At 35.9% G+C, this 23,774-nt stretch overlaps 1 protein-coding gene across 1 annotated transcript in view; it reads left to right on the plus strand.

The window, feature by feature from the left end:
* LOC111503313 (juvenile hormone esterase) overlaps positions 1 to 23,774 on the plus strand; it is a 62,469-nt gene that overhangs the window by 16,831 nt on the left and 21,864 nt on the right. The window contains exons 2-5 of the mRNA XM_074174243.1: positions 8,702 to 8,845; positions 11,477 to 11,638; positions 13,847 to 14,000; positions 18,318 to 18,503. Coding sequence (XP_074030344.1) covers positions 8,702 to 8,845; positions 11,477 to 11,638; positions 13,847 to 14,000; positions 18,318 to 18,503 — 646 coding nt within the window. The remainder of the gene's footprint in view (positions 1 to 8,701; positions 8,846 to 11,476; positions 11,639 to 13,846; positions 14,001 to 18,317; positions 18,504 to 23,774) is intronic.

The following is a 23,774-nucleotide window of genomic DNA, read 5'->3' on the forward strand; positions in this document are numbered from 1 at the left end:
ATAGTGTGTGGTGATTACCACAGATATATTCTCTTCCTTTTTTATCTCCACCAGGTGGTTCCATATTCCAAACATTCAAAGATCAATCATCACTGATATTCCGGATGATTTACTGTTAGAGAAACGAACTTTTTGCAAAAATCAAATACACCTCATGTTTGTTTGGAAGAGGGACAGACAAGAAACTGTCCAATTTCTCTAAAGCTAGGGCTGATACCTTTGTTACACTGAGGTTACTAGAGCAAAAATTTACTTACATTGAAAGTAGCGTCTATTATGTTCCGCTCAAAACTTTTTCTTCCTTTTGTATTTGGTTATTCAAAATAAATATATAAATTGTGTTCAGTTTTTTCAAGGCACTTGTGGTGGGTTTTCTTTTGTGTGTTTTTTAAATAGTAGGTAGAATAAATACCAGTTTTATTTTTCACCCGTAGATTAACATCAATGAAAAAAATGCTGTGGTTTTGTAGGCCCTCCAAAAAAGATAGAAATAGACACATGCCCTGATACTGCTTAGAGCTTTATTGTGATACTCGAATATTCCGTCGAATTATGGATACTACCGTACTAGTTTTCTTCATTCCATGTATTCAGATGATTTTTTTGACACAGTGAGAACTCAAACCAGCAGAAATACTTGGCTTTCAAAAATACCAATGATGCCATTTTTTCATTACTGAAAAAAGTAAACACTGAACTGAATAATGATGAAACGAGAGCAGCAGTATTTTGTGATTTATTAATGGCGTTCGACTGTGTGAATCATGAAATACTGTTACAGAAATTTCAGCAGTCCGGAATAAGAGGAGTTGCTCTTGAATGGTGTGATTCCTACCTATCAGGTCAAAGCTATGTAGTAAAAACAACAATACTTTCTGTAAAAGGGAACATGAAGACTGGAGTACCTCAAAGCTCAGTACTGGGCCCACTCTTCTTTTGAGAGTATATCAAAGATTTGCCAAATGTCAAAATATCTAGACTGTTCATCACTCACTAATCGAATCTGACATGAGTGACTAAATACAAAAGGAAGAAAATGTTTTGAGCGGAACTTAACAGAGGCCTCTTTCAATCTAAGTAAGTTTTTGATCTAGTAACCTCAGTGAAACAAAGGTATCAGCTCTAGCTTCCGAAGAATTGGACAGTTTCTTGTCTTGTCCCTCTTCCAAACAAACATGAGGTGTATTTGAATTTTTGCGAAAAGTTCTTTTCTCTAGTAGTATATCATCCAGTATATCAGTGATGGTTGAGTTTTGAATGTTTCGTAGAATATGGAACCACCTGGTGGAGATAATAAAAGAAGAGAATACGTCTGTGATGATCACTACGCACTATATAGAAGAGGCGAAGCAAGCTAATAAGGTATGCATTTCTCTATAGTTGCAGCAAATCTTCTTCGTATTATAATTTGCTTGTCTACAGAAGCGAATATGCGCCATGTGTTTGTTGAAATGAGTTTCAATAGCTCGTCTAGTTTGGCAAACGTAATTTCTGTTACCGCGATGTTCATTTTTTGAATCCCAGCTTTCAAGATGTCTTTATACTCTTATTGGCTCACTCTGTATTTACCGGTTCATTAGCCTAGTAAGTGGTGTAGATAATTGACCCATCAGTATATTCAACCGATAATAACTTGACAATATGCATGGAAATTGAACGTTTTTGCCAATATCGAAAATTTTCAATGATGAACAGAGTTGATCATTTGTATATCAGAAATTTCATATTATTATTCTACTGTGAACGGATCCGGCTTGACGTTATAAAAATATCAAGAATTTATCAAGAATCACAAATTCGTCAGTGTGATTGTAATTTCCACCTTATGTTGCCAACTGACTCAAGTAGGTCTATTCAAAGTTCAATTAAATATAACCTTGTTATTGAGAACACTCAAAAATTACAATGGCAATTATGAAAATACTTCAACTTCAACTACCCAAAAGTATTTCTGGTGACCTTGGTTAGATATGGACTATCTAATAGAATATATTTTATTAGACGTAATATACAGTGCATTTCTTTAATGTCCCTTTCTTTTATTTTTTGAACGGGTCAACTGAAAAAATTGAAATTTGAGATAGTAAAATTAATGCATGAATACCTCATTTTGAAGTGAAATTGACAGATGAAACTTTCAAGATGGTGACAGAGCGCCATCTGGGAAAAAACTAAATGAAAAGAGGTGATACATCATTTTGAAGCTCCTGACGAACAATTCACAACCCTGGCATATGAAGTCAATATCTTCACCTACTACAAAAAGGCGGAACATCTAACAATTTCTGAAGACAAACGCAATAATATCGATATTTCTAAAAATATTTATTTTCATCTGACATATGGCAATTCCAATAACACGATAAGGTTTGTTAAGTTATTTTATGTTTATAAAAATGACAAAAAGTATCAATACGACAATGAACATCATTGTTCAGTTAGAAGTTAGAAAGGTTCCACGTCAACAATTTCTAAAATGGTCAATTCTCGACCATTGAAAGAAAAAATTAAAGCGATTTTTATTTACGGTGCGACGCGTAACTTTCACGAGACCGAAAGGATTTTCAATGAACGTTTTCCGAATCGGCCTATCTGTAGAAAATATTTGAGGGAACTTGTATCCAAATTCACAACTAATGGTAGTGTACATAACAAAAAGCCCCCAGATCATCCGTCCATTCCGGAAGAACAGCAAGTGCAAATAATTGGTGAGATGGTAGTAAATCCTGAACAGTCTACTTATTCAGTCGCGAATGTTTGTGAAGTGTCTTCTTCTATTGTGCCGAGATTTTTGAAGAAGAAAAGGTATCATCCATACAAAATTAAGATGGTACACCAATTAACTGAAGATGACCCTGATCGAAGAATAGAATTCTGCGAAATCATGACGGAAACCATTGCTAGGTATCCTACCTATCTTCACAATATTTGTTTTAGTGACGAATGTCACTAAAACAAATATTGGTAGGTAGGATGCCCAAACCCTCACTTTTTCCGGGAAACACATACCCAATATCCAGGAAAAAATAACGTTTGGGCAGGAATATTGGGAAACCATATTGTAGGACCTCCATTTATTGATCAAAATTTAACAGGAAAACTGTAATTGAATATGCTGAAAACTACTATTGACCCTCTCATACTGAAATCGTCGAAGCGAATCCTCATGAATTCGATATGGATATTGTATTCCAACAAGATGGAGCACCACCACATTACTCCAGACAAGTAGGAAACTATTTGGATACTACTTTTCCCGGTCGTTGGATTGGCCGTCGAGGTTCTACAGAATGGTCTGTCGCTCGCCAGATTTGACAACTTTGGACTTTTCTATGGGGCTATTTGAAGCAAAAGGTGTACGAAACTGCTTCAATATTGCATAAACGGTAGTGAATAATGAATATTTGTAAAGATTACTGTGTTCGAAAATGTTCGGCGTGAAATATCGTATAGGCTGTTCATTCGTCAAGAAGTTCAAGGCAATCATTTCGAGCATCTTCTGAACTGACCTCGAGCTTATTATCTCATATTATGTAGTTGAATGTCAATGTATTCGGGCAATTATTGAAAGTTCCGCCATTTTGTAGTAGTTGAAGACATTATATTTTAGGCTTGTGAAGCACTTGTCAGGAGCTTCAAAAAGATGTGTCACCCCTTCTATTTAATTCGATTTCCCAGATGGTGCCCAGTTGTCATCTTGAAAGTTTCATCTGTCAATTCCACTTCAAAATAAAGTATTCATGCATTAATTTCATTATCCCAAATTTCAATGTTTTACGTTGACCCGTTCAAAGAATAAAACAGGGGGACATTAACGAAAGGCACTGTATACCATCCATTATTAGCTAAATAACATTTGTTATTAAACTTTTTCAAACAAATACTTTTCTGATTCTGATTAACTTCTTTCAAACTGACGATTGAGTATATCGGATTACCTTCTTGCGAGATCGTCGTTGATCTTTTTGAACGGAAAATTTAGCACATTTTTGAAATGGATTACAAGTTACGTCAAATTGGTACAGGGATACATAAAAACTTGGCAAGTTGACTTGGGTGTAACACCAATAGGTGGTTCCATTTATGTCTAGGTTGCATTTATGCAGTTATTTTTATTAAGTACTTTTCTTGGTTATTAACATTTTGTCTTCAATCGAGGACCGCCTGCCCGGTGCTGACGATGCCCAATAGGCTGAAACAGCTTTCTACCGGTGGATCTTAAATTGAAATCAATATGGGAATGATTAGAATAGTACTTATCTATTTATCTTTTGATTTTCATAGAATTATTTTCCAGCAGCTTGACTGCATTAACCTTTTTCGATTTCATATCATTTCTAGAAACATGTGGATTCGTTCTCCGATGGCATTCCAGGTTAGCTTCCCAAATTTCTGCTACCGCAGTTGTCGGTTGATTGGTCAAACCACCAACACTGACATAATAACTTGGCAAGTTGACTTGGGTGTCACACCAATAGGTGGTCAGATGCGCATTTCAATAAAGCAAATAGCTGTCAACAATGATTACGATAGTAATCAAAAAAGTTATTCAGCCAAGTTTTGAAGGTTTGAAGAAAGTTTACCCAATTCGAAGAGATCAGGATAAAAATATAGAACCTTAACCTACTTAGACCAACCCACTACTAATATTTCATATTTTCCGCACAACAAAGGTGTTAATATTACTTTTAGAACCACCAGCAACTTAGGCATGCACATTAAGAATAACAAAGATGAAAGTTTAGTTTCAGAAAAATCGGAAGAGTATAAATTATCATGTCGGCTGTGTTCGATGTTTCATATAGGTCAAATTGGAAGAACATTCAAAGCCCGCATAAAGGAACAAAGAAATAGTTTCCAGAATGGAAAAATAAAACTTCATATGCCACTCATGCAACCAAGAATTCAATTCCCTCCACTTCCAGAAGAAAGGTTTAAAACTTATGGAAGTGAAAAAATTCAAAAACTCTCAATATCTTAAGAACGATCAAACTGAACTGAATAATTTGCCATTAATGAATTTTTTCATTTCCAGGTAAGAAAAGTTAAGTATCTTTCAGAAATTTGATTTATTCTATAGTTAATGAATTTATACCTGACCTGTTCAGGTAGATTCATTCATTAGAAAGTAGGCAAACAAGTAGGTAACATGTTAGAGTATAAAATAGTTGTAATTTAGAAGTAACTTATTATTTTAGGCTTGAGAAAGCTACTGTGTAGCGAAATACGTGTCGCGGTTTTTGTAAAACCCTTTATGAAGAAAATCATACAATAAACTGTATAATTGAGTTTTTACTTGTTTTACCAGATTTAATTATCTGTCTGATGAGTTTTGTTATCACCTACAAAATATTGCAGAATAGTCTGATGTACCAGTAACTGATGAAGCTACCGTATAGCGACACGCGTTTGCAATAAAATAGTGTTATTAATTTTCATCAAAAAATGGATCAGAGTATTCATAACCTCCTAATTCATCACTATGAAACATTTATTTCATAAATTATGATATTTATAATGATTCATCAAGTAACGGAGAAATATTATTTCTCTATCAAAACTTATTTTTGAACGAAACTTTCACAAGACCGGGAAATAATTTTTTATTGAACAATTGTACTTGAGGTTGAATTATTCTCAACATGATTTGTCAAGTATGACTTGATAACATAATGATGTCTGTCTATGGTGAAATCGTTCTGCTTCGTTATAAAAATTGACGACAAAAGAGATAAAGAAGAAAACAGTATACCAAAAATGAAAATATTTATCATTTATCAGTGAAGAAAACTGATTTATCATATCATTTAATCTTTTCAATATTCAGAATTTTTGAATCGATGACTGATATAAATGTTCCAGGAAACGTGTGAATACATTTCCAAAAATGGAGGTGAAACGAGTATCAAGGTTGATTCTGATACTCAGCACTGTTTTCTTGATTTCTGCCGAAGGGGTGAGTAAATAATCTTTTCACATAAAACACTGTATCGTAAACTAGAAAATGTTATAGACAGTTTCTGAGAACAATGAATACAATGTATTAAAAATGTTGAATAATGACTGAAACTTATTATTTTATATTAAAACCAGAATCTTTTGAGGAAAGATCAGTTTTTTGAAAGGAAGTTTTTTGGCTCCCTATTTCTCCATAATTGAATGGAAACAATGCAATGCAAACTTCTTATGAGGATATGTTAGGTTAGGTCAAATAAACCCAGCTTCTTACCGAAGCCGATTAGTTTGTATGATGAGCGGTCTTTCAGGACAGATGGTAAGAGTACGGTTTTGCCAAACTCTGCCCCAGCGGGGCAGGCACAAAATATATGTTCTGCGGTTCCATCATTTTCCAAACAGAGGCGACACATACTGTCTTCCGACAGTTCGAGCCTCTGCATATGATGATTCAAATGACAGTGACCTGTGAAAAGGCCTGTTAGACATCGTAGTTCATCCCTACTATAGTTCAACAACTGTTTGGTCTCAAGCTTCGAAGGGTGAGTAAACGCCTTGGAGTGAGCCAATTCTGAAAGATTTTGCCAGAAGTCCATAAATCTTCTTGCCATCTAGGTGTTCAATATTTGTTTGGCAAAGCCTAAAGCCATGCCAATGACAGATTCTGGTCCGATGAAGCTTCTTGCAGCATCCTCCTTCGCAAGGAAGTCAGCAGTCTCATTGCCTTCCAGACCAGTATGGTTAGGAATCCAGATCAGAGACAATCTAATAAGTCTCCCTATCGAGGAGAGTCGTCTTTGGCAATTTGCTACCAATTTGGACGTTGCTCAGTTGAGCCAAGAGCTTTCAACACCGCTTGACTGTCCAAGAATATTTTTATTGATTTGTGTATGAGTGTAATAGCGTAAATTTTTGCTTGAAATACAGTCGCGTAGGTTCCTAGGCAGGTTGATATCTCTGTCCTGGGTCAGGGACTGAAAACACCTGCAACAGAACTGAAAACTAGTTTTGAGCCATCTGTGAACCATCAACTATCTGCTCTTAATATTTTCTTCTCCCGGAGGATCAAATCCTCTCTTATCGGGAACAATACGTTATAATACACTTCCACTGGGACTATTGGACTTTGGTTTCGACGTCATAACCATACAGCCATGATTCGTCACTATTTATGACCCATTCTAGCAAATCTGGATTGCCGTTGACGTCATTCAATAATTTCTGAGCGATGCTCATGCAACGTTTTTTTTGGTGAATATTGAGCAACTTTGGGACGAACTTTGCTGCCACACGCTTCATGCCCAAAATTTACTAAAAAATGGCATGGCATGAACCAACCGATATACCGACATTTTCGATAACTTCTATGATAGTGATTCTCCATGACAATTCTCATTACTTTCTCAATATTTTCATTGGATGTGTATGTGTTGGGGCGTCTAGAGCGAGCGTCGTCATTCACATTTTCTGGACCTTCTGTTAAAATTTTGTACCACTTGTTAACTTTTTTCTGACTCAGAGTACAATCGTCGTATGCCACTGTCAATATGTTGAATGTTTTTGACCCCTTGATTCAATTTTTTACACAACTTTTAATGCAAATTCTTTGATCATTTTGTGTACTTGAACAAGAAATTTTCGACCGTTAAGTTTTATTTTTATTATTTTTGTTACTTTCAGTGGTCTGTTTGAAAAATTCAAATAGCGAAAATGTTTTGTTCAGGTCGACCCGGTTAGGATTTCAATTAAAACAGTATATTTCTCTTCTGACATTGCTTATGATTGTAAAATCAAAAATGTTACAAATTTACTCGTAAAGACATTATTCAAAGACCTTCCAACTGATGTGTATATTTGACATTTTTGACATGGGGGTTTTTATGAAGAGGGAAAGGCAAGGCAAGGGGATGATTTTTGCGTAAAATCGTGCCTTTCTGAAAGCTGAAGTTGACATGTTTCACAATTTTTATACGTTGTCAATATCAAATGACTTAATTAAGGGTGGTTGTTTTCAGTTGGAGTGTAGTTTATTTCGAACAAGAATTTTACTAATAGTTTATTGCTTTCGTTTTAAATGAGCAGATTCAATTCAATAAACATTCTTGATATGTTTTTTATTGCGGTCCTGGGAGTTTTTGAAGCCGGTAGAATATGTATAAAAATAATAACAATAAAAAAATTGAAGAAGTTTTCAGCATATAACATTAATTGAAAGTAAAAGGTGAAGTTCAGTTTTTGTGGGCGGAGAGGTCACAAAACTTATTCTCCCACTCTTCTACTGAAGTGCCACATTTTATTTTCTCATAATTACCATTTCAAACTGGAGTAAAAACACGCCCGAAGAAGCCATTGTATGGCGAAATACGTGCTACGTTTTTTAAAAAATGTTTGATGAAAATCTTACAAAAAAGTGTTTTTTGAATAAGTTATTTATGGATTTTCATCAAGTATCGGCCAATTTCATCATGTTTTTCAAACGATAATTGCTAAACAATCTGTCAAATATTGCGTTTTTGTACAAATTATCTAAATATAAAAATTAGCATTAAAACTCAAAGCGAGAGTGATAGTTTTCATTTGTTATAACTTTAAACGAATGTGATTTTTATTGAAGTGTGTGGTAGGACTATTCTGTTTATTTTTTAAACTTGTTTGAATTTAGTTTTCAAGAAGTGATGTTTTTCTATTGACATTTTGACAATAATATCAATGATAAACATAACATTTTATTCCAACTCTTTTTTAGATATTGGGAGCTGATGAAACCATCGTAAAGTTACCGAAAGGACGAATTCGAGGACACATTCTGAAGAGTTCGAAAGGGGCTAGCTACTATGCATTTCAGGATATTCCATATGCAGCACCACCTGTAGGTGAGAATAGATTCAAGGTAAGCTTGCCAGGACTCATTCAACCTACCAATCACTGAATTCATATGCTGCGTTTATCAACCACCAAGCGATACAATGTATAGCGAATCATTTTCTTTTCTGCAAATCAATCTCCACACTGCAAAATTTCCATATTCGGTTACTTCAATGTCTACAATATCGAATGACTCAAAATTTCAAATATCAACGACGAACAAGGTCGCAAAGCTGAGGCTCTTGAAATAAGCAGCGGACTTACTCAGACTATACATGAGCTATCTAGGATTCCTGACCGTGATGAGGAATGTGCTAGTCTTCTGGATCTATACCTAACACCTCACAGTCACCGTGAGGTCTCCATTGGGATCTTTTGACCACAAACTCATTTCTGTGTTGATTAAATTACCGATAAATGTTGGTGAACAATCTGAGCCGTGCAAAGTTTAGCGTTACAGATCTGCTGAGTGGGAGAATCATGAAGACCATTTTCGAAATTTCCTCTGGCTAGATATTTGTTTCAGCTCCAATGATCCATCAACTTGTGCTTTTCAAGTCAAGAAAGTTATTCTATTATATATATTCCTATTTTGAAGAAACGAACTTCTAGCAGAAAACCTTGACTCAACGAAGATTGTGAGCAAGCTGTCGCCTCAAAAAATCTCGCTCACCGGCAGAGGCGCAGAAATTCCCGTACCGGAAATCGAACTATGTTTGTTAGTACTCGTAACAGCTGCAAATTTAAAATGAATATTACTGGATTCTTCCCAACACCAAACCGTTATTTCAACACCTTTATACGTGTTCCGATCACCAAGTGATCATCTTCAAGAGGAAGGTCGAACTGTTCATCTTCAAGAGGGCAATCATACAGTTTGATTTTTCTCTTGAAGATAATCACTTGGTGATCGAAACACGTGTCGAGGTTTTAAAATAAAATAACAATTTGGTGTTGGGAAAAAACTCCAGTAATATTCATGAATATGGCTTTCGAAAACAATGATCAACCGGCGACTTTCTATCGTATGTCACCCATGATTGAAATAACGCAATCGATAAACAGGGAGGGCCAAGAGCTCTTGCGCTTGATATTTCTAAGATCTTTGGTCATGTGTGATATTAGGATTACCGAGCCAAACTTTGATGCTATGATTTGTTGGATCATTTTTGTGTATGGCTCTCCAGCTTCCTGGGGTACACTAATTTCATCATTTCATTTGGATTCCAGTACATCTATTGCGGATGTACATTTTCACCGGCAGCAGGAGGTTGCATATCTTAATGAGGATCTAGAGACGATTTCGAATTGGGGTGAGAGTAACCAGGTTCAATTCAATTCCACGAAAATCCAGGCATCGGTTATCTTCAAAGAAATAAATGTCTCCGAACCAGATAAGTTTGTTGGGGGTTTTGCACAATCATCTCGCTGAAATTGCAAAGGCTGCTTCTGGAAAGCTTGGTACACTGTTCCGAACCAGAAAACTGAACATACCTCAGCAACTTTTGATGCTTCATGAAGCTCATATCAGCCCTTCTTTGGAGTATTGTTCGTATATATGGAGCTTCGCCCCTAACTATACCCTGAAGCTGTTGGATTTTATCCAGAAAAGAGCAATTCGCCTGCTTGCAAGATTGATAATCTGGAACATCTAAGAAAGGTTGGAGATTTGTCTCTCTTCTATAGTAATTTCACGGGAGGTGTTCAAGTGACATGGAACATTTGAAGTTCAACTCAGTGCACATCGAACTTTACTGTTTAGGTACTCTTTCAAATTTGGAGAACTACGTTTATGTGGAATAAACTTCCAGATAACTTTTTCACAAACGAATTCAATCTCCAGCGATTCAAATTTAACTCTGTCTCTCCACCAACCACCGTGGTCATGTCAGATAATACATAGGAATTCGAGGTCTTCTAACTGAAACTACAAATGTGCAATTGGCGCCTGTTGGTGACACCGTGGTGACAAAACGTTGCATTCATAATCCATGAGCGCTCTTTCTGATCAAAATATTTGAACTCGGTTTCTCTAAATAAGAACCACGATGACTATGAAGTGAGTATAACGATTTCTCTCACGAAGATGATGTCGAATGATATCAATTATCTTTCATTTTGCCGTTAGGTTTTGTTGCAGAACCTGCAACACAACCCCTGTGATCACAAAGTCAATAGGTAATTAATAAACTCTCGGAGGTTGTCAAGATTCTTCAGATACGGAAAAATTAATATAGTAATTATTCCTAATGGATGGCAAATCGAATCAATGATATCTAGTATTGTGACGCGAATATAACACTTTTGGTTTTGGTGTCATCAGTATCTTGTTTGTAACGACAGCTGCCCAAACATAGGAAGCGATTTTTCATTTGGCGCTTATGAATAATATATTTGTATCTCAGTATAGTTTTTGCCATGCGAAAAATTTTATCACAGGCACTTAGATGAGTCCCAAACAATGTTTCAAATTGATCCTGAATGAGAATTAGACATGGTCACTTCTATTTTAGAGAACCGTCATTGAGTATTTCAGTAGAATTTATTGATTATTTTCAAATTTGGCACTAAGACAGTTGGGCATATTGGAAACGAATAGAGCTCCTACTTGAATATATTCAGTAAAAACATAAAAATTCAATGAGTTTGTTTTCAGGTTCCAAAAGAACACGAAGGTTGGAATGGCATATTGGATGCAACAAATAATACCAAAATCTGTCATCAAGGACTTTTTCCGGGTACAGTTAATATCATTCTTCCACCTACTAACGCCACTCAATCCGAAGACTGTTTATTCTTGAATGTTTATACTCCTGTGGTAAGATATTTTCTTATGATATGACATTTTCTTTCAATCACATTATTACTGCAACAAAACGTCGAATTCTGAATAACATCCACCGCATGAATACCTGGCAGTGTTGGTATAACACAGAGGTTCTCAAACTTTTCAACCCGAGCCCCCCTTCATAATGTACATATAGGCCTACTTTTATTACTTCTTGCTTTCATACTTTTATATGCCTAATATATACAAAGCACAGTGGTACATAATACAAACTATGGCTATGAAAAGTATTTCCTCAAGCTCAGCCTAATGCTCATGATGTATACACAAATTAAAACAATCATGGAGACAAAGAAATTACGAGATAAAAGTCAACTAGCAACATTATTGAACCTGAATTAAAGAGAAAAAAAAACAAACTAATTTCAACTTTAATAACTGATAACTGATCTTGAAATGGGTTGGAGGTCTTCATAGAAATATTCATTAAATTTTGTCTGTAGAGTGGACAGATGTTTTACGAAACAAGTTACTAGCTCTTGCGGAAGCTGCACACACTCAACTTCCTGCAACATGTTCAGCAATGTAGGGAAAACACTAAAATCAGATTTTCCCACAGCAGCTTTCCACAGCGACAACTTCTCAATAAACCCTACTACTTTTTCACTCCAAGCAAGGATATTGACGTTTCTTTTCTGCAAATACTTGTTCAAAATATTCAGTTTTGTAAAAATATCTGCAAGGTAGGCTAACTTCAAGATGAATTCTGTATTGCAGAATAGGTCTGTCGAAGGGTGGCTACGATCACTTAAAAACACAAACACTTCATTTCTAAGCTCAAATATTCTATTTAGAACATTTCCCCTTGATAGCCACCTGGCTTCAGTGTGAAATAATGATTCTGTATGTTCGGAACCCATATCTTCACATAAAACTTTGAACAATCTTGACTGAAGAGGCTGTGCTTTGATTAAATTTACTGTTTCAATGACAACTTGAAGAACTTCATTTAAGCTTGAACTTAGGTCTTTCGAGGCAAGTGTCTCTCTGTGTACAATGCAGTGGTTCCAGTTGGCGTTTGGGGCAACAGCATTGACCAAAATTTTAAGTCACTTGTATTGTCCTGTTATGTTGTACCATCAGTGCATAGACCTACGCATTCCTCCCTTCGAATATCATTTTTCTTGAAATTACTGTCGATAATCTGGAGACTGCACTCTTCAGTGGTGTTGGTGGTAAATTCCTCATAAAAAAGCATTTCTTCTCGTATGTCTGTGTCGTCAATAAATCTGACATAAGCTAATAAGTGTGCATCTCTGTGTTTATCAGTTGCTTCATCAACTTGAAGGGCGAAAATGGTTTTCTTCAATTTTTCCAACAACTGCTCACTCATATCTTCAGAAATATCTGATACTCGCCTTGACACAGTGTCGTTAGAAAGAGGGATGGATTTTAGTAGCTGTGCAGAGCTACCTCCGAACATACTATCCAGTGCTAAGGTAGTTAAGTTACACATTGAGGCCTATCTTCATTGCTAATTGTAGTTTTAGTAAATCCTAGCGACAAATAACTGTCGTCATACTTTCTTCTTTTTGCATCCCGTACTGACTTCGAAGTACTTGCAGTTGACTCTTGAGTTGTCCCACCACTGACGTCATCCTGAGATGAACTGTTTGATATACATGCACTACTTGTCAAAAATCTCTTCATTCTTAAACGTTTTAATAAAATGAAGTGAATTTAGAGCAAACTGAAATTTCACAACGAAAAAAATACACTTGTGTTATACAAGACAACGAACATAACCTCAAAGTTTTTGTTTAGAAGTGTCAAGCGCCGTTTATCGTACAATCCGTCGCAAGCGCTACCGGCGCCAGCCTCTTGCTCCTTGAGCATAGAGGTCACTAAAACTGCTGCTTCTTCGAAAGTATAAGAATGAATATTAAAATTAAAGAGTTTCACCGTTTTTACAAAAAACCTTGTCTTTTTGATGACTATGGAAAAACATATTTGAGTAGTTATCTTATAATTTATATGTTTTCAAATAGATTGGTTTTTTAATTTTTTTTCACGTTCCTCCTCAAAAAACTTTGCACTCCCCCTGGGGGTCTCACCCAACAGTTTGAGAACCTCCGGTGTAACAGATGTAAGTTCTGGAATTAGTGGAGCATGGTTCCTCACTACCATTGTCCAATCAAACATTGTAGAGAACGTCTCTGTATTATTATTTTTTTTAAGAAACCCGGAGGCAACGATTCTCTCTCTGTCTTTGTATTCTTACATTTGGGTGCATACGTTTTTGGAGATGGCTCGTTCGAAGTTTACGGTCCAAAACATCTCATGGATCACAATATTGTTGTAGTAACAATGAATTATCGATTGGATGCATTAGGTGAGTTACTCTTCGAAATTGCATTTTCACAAATGTAGTTTTTATATTCCAGAAAAATCTCCTCGAAAAATTTACATAAAATCTAATTGTTTAAGTTGATATAGCCTTGCAGTAGTGAAAGCTCATCATCTATGGAAAACCCTCACGATATGATTCGTACAAATTCTCGTTACTCCTAATTATTCACATGTACTCACATGGTAACCGTCTAGTAAATTGCCAATATCCTGCCACAAACATGCATTTGCAAAATGCTTGATAATTTCGAACAGGTTTTTGTCAAATAATAGCTTTTCTTTAATGTTCCCTCCTTTTATTTTTGGAACGGATCAACTCAAAAAATTGAAATTTGAAATCATGAAATTGATGCATGAATACTTTATTTTGAAGTGAAATTGACAGTTGAAACTTTCAAGATGGCGACTGGGCGCCATCTGGGAAAAAAAATTAAAAGGAAAGAGGGTCTTGTGAAACAAACTTTTGAAGCTCCTGGAAAGTGCTTCACAACCCTAGAATATTATGTCAATATTTTCCACTACTACAAAATGGCGGAACTTTCAATAATTGCCTGAGTACATTGACATTTAACTACATAATAAAAGGTAATAAGTTTGAAGGCAGTTCAAAAGATGCTCGAAATGGTTGCCTTGAACTTCTTAACATATGAACAGCCTATCCGATATTTCATACCGAACATTTTCGAACACAGTAACGTCAATATCTTTACAAATATTTATTATTCTCTGTCGTATGTCCAATATTGAAGCAGGTTCAGTTTCGTACACCTTCTGCTTCAAATAGCCCCACAAAAAAGTCCAAAGGTGTCAAATCTGGCGAGCAGGCTGGTCATTCTGTAGGACCTCGACGGCCAATCCAACGACCGGAAAAAGTAGTATCCAAATGATTTTTCACTTGTCTGGAAAAATGTGGTGGTGTTCCATGTTGTTGGAATACAATATTCACATAGAATTCATTAGGATTCGTTTCGACGATTTCAAGAATGAGTTTGATCTACTGACGTCATCGATGACATCGTAATGACATTCTTCCGCTTATTTGATTAAATCCCAGCCAAAGGAATCTTGTTCAAATTGGAAGGGGTATATTTTTAGGAGGTGTTATTTTTTTTTCGAAAAGAAAAGTTTTGGCTTTCAACTTCTCCAACTTGATACAAAAGGAGTATATGTAGAGTAGTTGAAAAATTAAAATACTGTCTCTTGCCGCATATTTCGCAGTTGATATTTTAAATGTATCTAGACAAATCGTTACCTCAAATAATGCAGGTCATTGAATTAATTTCTAGAGCCTTATATTCTTTGCTATCTGAATGATACGTAATCCTATCTATTTCCCAACTGTGGGAGTAAAGTATGAATGCGATCATCGTTCTGTAACATTTCCCTTCTCCACTTTTCATTTCATGCGAGACAATCTGAATACAAAAAAACCTCTTGCCAATTTCAACTTGTAGATTGTAACATGTTTTCATAAATCTGGTACTCTTATGAACAGTCCACAGTAGTATTCCAAATGAATCATGATCAGAATGCAGACATCTATTTGAAGTCTATATTGTTTATTTTGATTTGTATACTCAACAGTGACATGAATTTCTATTCATGTCACTGTTAGGTATACAAATTGACGTCAAAAAGTACTCTTCTTCTTTTTTCGTTCAGTCATAGACGTGTTTTCTACAGTAATTAAAGTAGGGTGAGAGGTGAAGTACAGTTAGGGATGTCTACTTTCAGAAATGTCACACGTAGAATCGGTGGGTTCCGTGTGAATGTTTGAAGAGACTAATGGAACAGGTGGTGAGATTGCCTGGGTTCTGAACTGAAACCGAAGGATGAAACTTTGAAAAGGTCTCTTCTATACCTGGCTTCATATAGAGAGCACATAGTGGTAATTCAATTAGAAATTTTGGGAACGAGGTATTTATTGATAATAATTTAAAAGCGGATTTTATGAAATCATGTTTCGAATTTGTTGATTTTGACTAATCGTGGAGTCATCGGAATTTTTTTACAAATTTTTTGTATTATGTAAAATCACAAAAAACATAAAAACATATAGGCACTAAAGTATAATAACCACCAAAAGCATTAAAACAAGTGAATGCATGGAAACAGCATTGAATTGCACACAACGGGAAGATTGTCTTGGACGTATCTGACTGCACTGTAGAACATATATCTGAGGTAGCTACTTCTGGAGACTACTGGAGTTTTGGAACTCAAGAATCGGAGAAGTCTAGTTGGAGAAGTGTGAAACGAAAGCCTTTAGTTTTATTGATGATTTCTGGAAATAGGATTTCAGTCAGATGTTGTAAAGTTAGTACATCAAACCATAGAGCATGACCTTATGGTGTAATGCACTTTTTCCATTCAGGCAACCATTGGAAAGAGTAGAAAATTTCAGAAAATTGACACATAAAGTGATCTCTAGATGGAGATCGAATGGGAGCTTTAAATTTGGTAATCCTTTTCAGCAACTATAATTGAATTTCTATAAGAAATCAAAAACCGACCCTTGCCCCCGCAAATCATTAGGTACCGCTATCTTGCTTAAGATCAAGAAACAAGTAAAGGAACAATACAGTTCAAAGAACTCATTCCATATTTTTCGATTTCTTTACTTTCGAAGGCACCTAAAAATGTGTTTTCATGTAATGGTACCAATTATTTTAAGCATTTCTGACTTATTCTGTTGTCGTTCTCTATGGATCATTGAGCAACACAATTTCTCTGAACTCTGGAAATGAATATGTGAAACATGTTCTTTGTCACGTGCAATTTGACCAACTAACTTTCTGTCGCAATCCTCATTTCGTCAATCCCAGACTTTTCTCTTCGGTCGTCTGTTACAGGGGTTACCCAACACTCATCTTTTTAAATAATTCAATAACCCCCAATATGTGAGATAATCATAGATTTTTTTCAAACAAAACTCGAGCACTACAGGAAAATCTTCAAGGTGCTCTAAAAGCGGTGACTGTGCAAAAGTAATAATTCTCGTTAGATTTGAAACGCTGGAGAATAAATCCATTTGGATAAAAGTTCACAGGAAGTTCATTCCACATAAACGCCGTTCTCCTAATGAAATAATTCTTGAACAACTGTTCAAGGTGTACTGAGGTGTACTGAGTTGAACCTCAGAACAATGAGCAGCCACAGCCCGTCACGTATTTTTGATATCAAATGTGCCAAGTCACTTGAACACCTCCCGTGAAAGTATATACCTATATAGAAGACCTTTCTTCGATGTTTTAGACTATCAAGGTTGCAAGTCTGATACGAGCTTTATGAAGTATAATGAGGTGTGTACAGTTTTCTGGTTGGGAACTCTGCTCCAAGCTTTTAAGAAGCAGCCTTTGCAATTCCAGCGACATGATTGTACGAAGACATATTGCTGTCCATTTCAATCCAGTGTAGGAGCTAGGAAAGTTCCAAATCAAAACACCGTGTTATTTCTTATGGAGGTTCATTCTGGAAATTTTGGATCCTGCGACCAATCAGAGCACTCCAAATTGTCACGTGACCCAGACGCATCGTCGCGAGTACACCACCCTGGCGCCACCTATGAGTCACTAGCTGAACTATATATTGGAAGGCGTAGGACGGTACATCTGACAGAGGGGGCTCCGTGGGACGGTAAATGGCGTCTTCTGTCAATACGGATCGGTAAATGCTGTGCATCTGTCAAATGTCGACGTAGGACGGTACATCGAAGCAGAAAGCGGAATTGTCTGTCATGACATTTTTATATCTGGTTCAGAAACCGCTCCGCAGCCGATGTCCTGGTCGGTCGGTAGCCAAGCGGTTCGGCGTGGGTGCTTTGTTCACTTACTCGAATTGACTGCCGTGTTGGTCGATGGTTCAAGCCCTAGTCTGAACGATCGATTTTCACTTGCTATCGTCCAACCCGCGTTAAAAGGTAAGACATCGTTGAACCTTAGCTCGCACCAGTTTCGACTTCTGAGGGTTGTCGTTCGTAGGGGTGCAACAGCTGGTTAACGGAAAAATAGATTTTTTTAGATAAGTTTGCTGTCGTCAGCAAACTTGGAAGTAGTATCAGAAACGTTCTGATGCTTCTTACTTGGTTAGCGAAACACCCGTTGAGAGACAGTAATTTTCTTGTGGCGAGGAAGAAGTATTTTCAATAATGAACAATGATTTTAGCGAGAAAATTGAAAGAATTGGATCGATTCATTCGAAAAATGGCGTGTGAGGGTAGATTTCAAAATATTTTATAAGGAACACTTCTGATATGGGTTGAAAGGATCAGTTACTATATACATTCTTTGGAATATTTCAGGTTTTCTCACTACTGGGGACGGAGTTATTCCTGGTAATCTCGGTCTGAAAGATCAAAATTTTGCGCTGAAATGGGTTAACAAAAACATCAAGTTGTTCGGAGGAGATCCCAAGAAAGTTACTCTAGGAGGGGGGAGTGCAGGATCTATGTCAACGGCTCAACATTTATTGAGCAAAAAAAGTAGAGGTAAGAAGTGAAACCAAAACCTGTGGTGTGATCTGAAGAATGTTACCGAAAGATTGGGATTGAAATTTCATACCAACATTATTTCAATACAGTGTAGTTTGGATTGAATGCCATTCATTTCAGTATTGATCTGAGACTGCCAGTTTCAAACATCAGTGAATTCAAATGAGTATCAATCCAAAATCAAAAGATGACACTTTCTTCCAACCATTCAGTTACATGAAAGAATCGTTCAGTCAGACCTAATTTTGTGCATTTTTCAACATTATTTGATATTGCATGTCATAAAAAAGTGGTGCGACTCTAATCTGCTGCCTTTCAATGTTTCCAAAACAAATTTGATATCATTCCGCTGCTTTATTGACAGCATTCCTTTACCAACACAGGACGCGGACAGGATAATTGAAAACCGACCTAGTACTAAATTTTTTGGGGTAATAATTGACAATGAACTCGCCGATCACATTGTAATCCTCAATAAAAACCTAGCTTCACAGTGTTTTGCAGCGAGAATAACGTACAAGGATCTTGGTTTGTCTGCCACTAAATCGGCTTATTTCTCACTTGTTGAGTCACATTTGAGGTATGAAATTCCTTTCTGGGGAGTATGTTGCAAAACTCAAATGCAGACGGTGTTCATCATTCAGAAAAGGGATGTAAGATTCATGTGTAATGGCAAAAGTCAAGACTCCTGCCAACTCCTATTTGAATCACATAAAATCTTGACAGTTTTTGGAATCTTCATTTTAGAAACAGTATGTTTGATTAACAAACATAAATTGATATTTAGCGGTTACTCCAATTATTATGCTCTTCGTCAATCTAACGACCTAAGATTACCCATATCAGTCTCTACTCTAGTCAAAGACTCTATATATTATAATGGTCTCAATATGTTTAATCATTCACCTGACCGTATAGAAATTTTAGAGGATAGCCGTGTATTTCGAAAATCAGTAAAAGACTTATTATGTGGTCAAGCTGCTGTGGTCAAGCTGCATCACCCTTTCTAGATTTCATATCATTTCTAGAAACTTGTGGATTCGTTTTCCGATGGCATTTCAGGTTAGCTTTCCAAATTTCTGCTACCGCAGTTGCATTTACGAAGCTATTTATATCAAGTACTTTCTTGGTTTTTCTCATTTTGTTTTCAATCGAGGACCGCCTGCCAGGTACTGACGATGCCCAATAGGCTGAAACAGCTGTCTACCGATGGCTCTTAAATTGAAATCAATATGGGAATCATCAAAAAGTACTTATCTATTTATTTTTTGATTTTCATGGAATTATTTTCCAGCAGATTGACTGCATATATATATACATACATATATATATATATATATATATATATATATATATATATATATATATATATATATATATATATATATATATATATATATATATATATATAAAATAGATAAGTACTCTTTGATCATTCCCATATTGATTTCAATTTAAGAGCCACCGGTATACAGCTGTTTCAGCCTATTGGGCATCGTCAGTACCGGGCAGGCGGTCCTCGATTGAAGACAAAATGAGAAAAAATCAAGAAAGTACTTGATAAAAATAGCTGCGTAAACGCAAGCGAAACATAAGTGGAACCACCTATTGGTGTGACACCCAAGTCAACTTGCCAAGTTTTTATGTCAGTGTTGGTGGTTTGACCAATCAACCGACAACTGCGGTAGCAGAAATTTGGGAAGCTAACCTGAAATGCCATCGGAAAACGAATCCACAGGTTTCTAGAAATGATATGAAATCTAGAAAGGTTAATGCAGTCAAGCTGCTGGAAAATAATTCCTTGAAAATCAAAAAAAAATAATATATATATATATATATATATATATATATATATATATATATATATATATATAAATATGAAAGTTATTGAGTGTCTTGATATAGAAACAGAAGTTAATATCGGACATAGCACTCATGAAAGTGGCAAACCATAGACACGTGTTTCGGGCTTTTGGCCCATCATCAGTATGGTGCAGCCAAGTGTAAGGATGGGCAACACTTGGTTACCAAAAGATAGAAATACAAATGCACGGAGCCACCAACAGGAGCCAACCGCACATTTGTGGTTTCAGTTGATAGATCTCGTGTTCACAAGAAAACTATCAAAATCACCACGGAGGCAGCTATAACTATATATATATATATATATATATATATATATATATATATATATATATATATATATATATATATATATATATATATATATATGCTTATGTTTATGATGACTGATGAACATTTGTAGCTTTGTCAATTAGGCGTAATGTCAGATTATTATTATTATACAGAATACAATGACAACACTTTTCATTCGATATAATTTAATGTTATCAAGATACGTGACTTTGAAACTGGTGCATTTCTCTAAAACCATTGTCACGAGATATGTGCGATTGTCGTTACAGAATCTGCACCACTAACTGTCATAATATACGTTTGTACGAAGATTTTTTGGGTACAGGAAACTTTCATTAAAGCAGACACAAGTAATATACCACATGCTGACTTTTTATATTGAATACTTTTGAGTACAATAAGAATAAGGTATTTAGCAAATCGAATGACTAGAATAGTTTCTGAAATTGAATTATTCAGAAATTCAGAAAAAGCCATATACTTGATTGTTTTGGAATATTCAGTTGTGTCCACCCTGTTCAGTGATATGTATAAATACGTTTATTTCATCATTTATTTGAAAGGCATTTTTGAAATGTTTGAAAGAAACCATTAAAATGAACCTCGTTCCAAAACCAGTTCAGTCAACACTACTATTTTTGCTAGGCTGTTTGCATGATGTTGATGACTCTATCTTTTTTATAACAGTTCAGTGCATTTTAAATTGAATAAGGACATCCATTAACTTTACAATATTTTTTGTACTTTTTTATCCACCATATGAATACAAACAAATGATTGAACATTCATACTACGGAAACGACTGAAACTGATGGCTATTCTCAACCGGTCCCGCATTGGTATATCTGGTGACGTCATGCCCCTTTTTGAAGAAGAGCTTCTTTGATACTGTTTTCTGAAGTATTTGATTCATCCAGAGAAATTGTTGTGTTAATATTGTTCAAATTACGAGCCGATTCCATATTTGTGATAGAAAGCATTGAAGGGTGTCGAAAAACTTAACCAGATGGGACAATAGCCGGTTGTGTTTGCATATATGGTTTGCTCCAATCACTTAATCAACGGCGGTGTGAAACGGTGGTTCAAGCCGTGAGGCGGAACGAGCGATTTTCACTTCCAATCGTCCTACCCGTGCTAGGAATCTCACGTTGAAATGTGAGACCTCGTCAATCCTCCGCTTGCAAAGTTCCCACTATTCCACCTCATACATTTTGAAGTAGCTGAATGAATGACATCCATTATGTATATGAAATTTACTATTGTATGAATTTTTGATTAGCAAATTTCATAAGTTCAATCCCTTATCTCTGAATTTAAGACCCTCAAGGAGAGAATTACAACTTCTTTGTTTTTGAATGGAAAGTGGAGGCTACTAATAAAGACATTAGAAAATTATTTTTGGATGAAATTTGATCAGATTTCATCATATGGTGCAGAGTGCAAAATGTGTTTTATTACCTAAACTACAATTCTGAAAATTGTTTTTTGACAATGAAATTTCATTAACGAAATTTGCTACAGCGTTTTGGGAACTCAGTTGGTAATCCCGTTTAATTTTTGATAATTTACAAAAATTAACAAAGAATGTTTGAAGGTGGTTGACAATGTTTCATGGTGAATTTCATCAGTTCGGACTTCCATTGTCTAAAATGATATAAAATGATTTGAAATCACAGAAAGAATTTATACAATTGAGAAGAATAACTAAAATAACAATTTTATTGGGCGAAAAATCTTGAAATAAAATTACAATAAAATAAAATACCAGCAACAATTGAAAATTGAACCATAAAAAATAAAAATTGAAAAATTTCATGCCAAGTTACTTCACGACGTTTCGATTATTAGTATCCATAATTATCTTCGGATGATGATTGACTATTTATAAGTCATTCGAGTGCTTTCATCTATCCCCTTTTCCTTCTCCACGCTTCGCCAGTTTAGCGGGAGTTGACCGTTTGGCGGGAGTTGACCGTTTGGCGGGAGTTGACCGTTTTTCTCTTGATTATGGGTTTCCATATGACTGAAAGAGGAATCATCAATACTCTATTAACTGCTTGGGCTCTGTGATACGAACGAAGGTCTCGAGAAGAAACTAGTCATCATCAAAAATGATCTTCAATGGAATAGCCAGTAGGGGCCTCGCAAGAAAAAGAAGCCGTCACAACCAGTGCTTGCACTTCCCTACATCAGAGGATTGTCGGAAAGGATAAGACGAATTGGGTCCAAGTACAACATGAGAACCTGCTTCAGATCCGGAAATACTATCCGTAGCAGCCTCATGAAAATTAGGCCACTAAAGGCGGATTGCGATTCCAAGAATTGCATTTACCGGATATCCTGCGAGTGCGGAAAATCTTATATCGGTTAAACTAAGAGGCTATTGAAGGTCCTCATTGCCGAGCACAAGAAACACACACATAACACCAAGTGTTCCCAAGCATTCACAGGGAGGAACACTGGTTTAGGAGGAAATTCAAAAAAGCCGCATATATGTTGTCCAACATCGCATACAGCCAAGCTAGCGTAGGAACACGCAACAAACCATAACCGAGCGAAATACAGCCAACTCCCTCCAAACGGTCAGCTCCCGCTAAACCAGTGAAGCGGTGAGAGGGAAGAGGGGATAGGTGAAAGTACTTGAATGACCTATAAATAGTCATCTCTCGGAGAAATTAGTCACCACTCGAAGACGATTGTGGATACTGACAATCGAAACGTCCTGAAGTAACTTGGCTTGAAATCTTCCAATTTTTATTTCTTTCTTTATTACTCAATTTTCAATTGTCGCTCGAATTTTATTTCATTTCAGGATTTTTATTTGCTCATTTGTTATTTTCAGCTATTATTTTTAATTTTATTGATTCTTTCAGGGATTTCATATTAGATAATGGAAGTCCAAACTAATAACATACGAACAAAGAACCTCATTCAAATTTTGTGTTGTGACGACCTGCACAAAAAATCAATTCTCTTTCCGAGTGAGCTTGGTTTAATAGCATGATATCAGGTGATCGTGCTGGTTTGTAAAATGTTGTGATGAACACCGTCATCAAAAAAAAGTGTATCGAATTTGAGAGAATTACAATCTTTAAACTAACAATGGAAAAA

The sequence above is a fragment of the Leptinotarsa decemlineata genome, unplaced genomic scaffold (genome assembly GCF_025532065.1).
Source record: "Leptinotarsa decemlineata unplaced genomic scaffold, Ldec_3_MD MMD2_tig00000505_RagTag_RagTag, whole genome shotgun sequence".
NCBI lineage: Eukaryota > Metazoa > Arthropoda > Insecta > Coleoptera > Chrysomelidae > Leptinotarsa > Leptinotarsa decemlineata.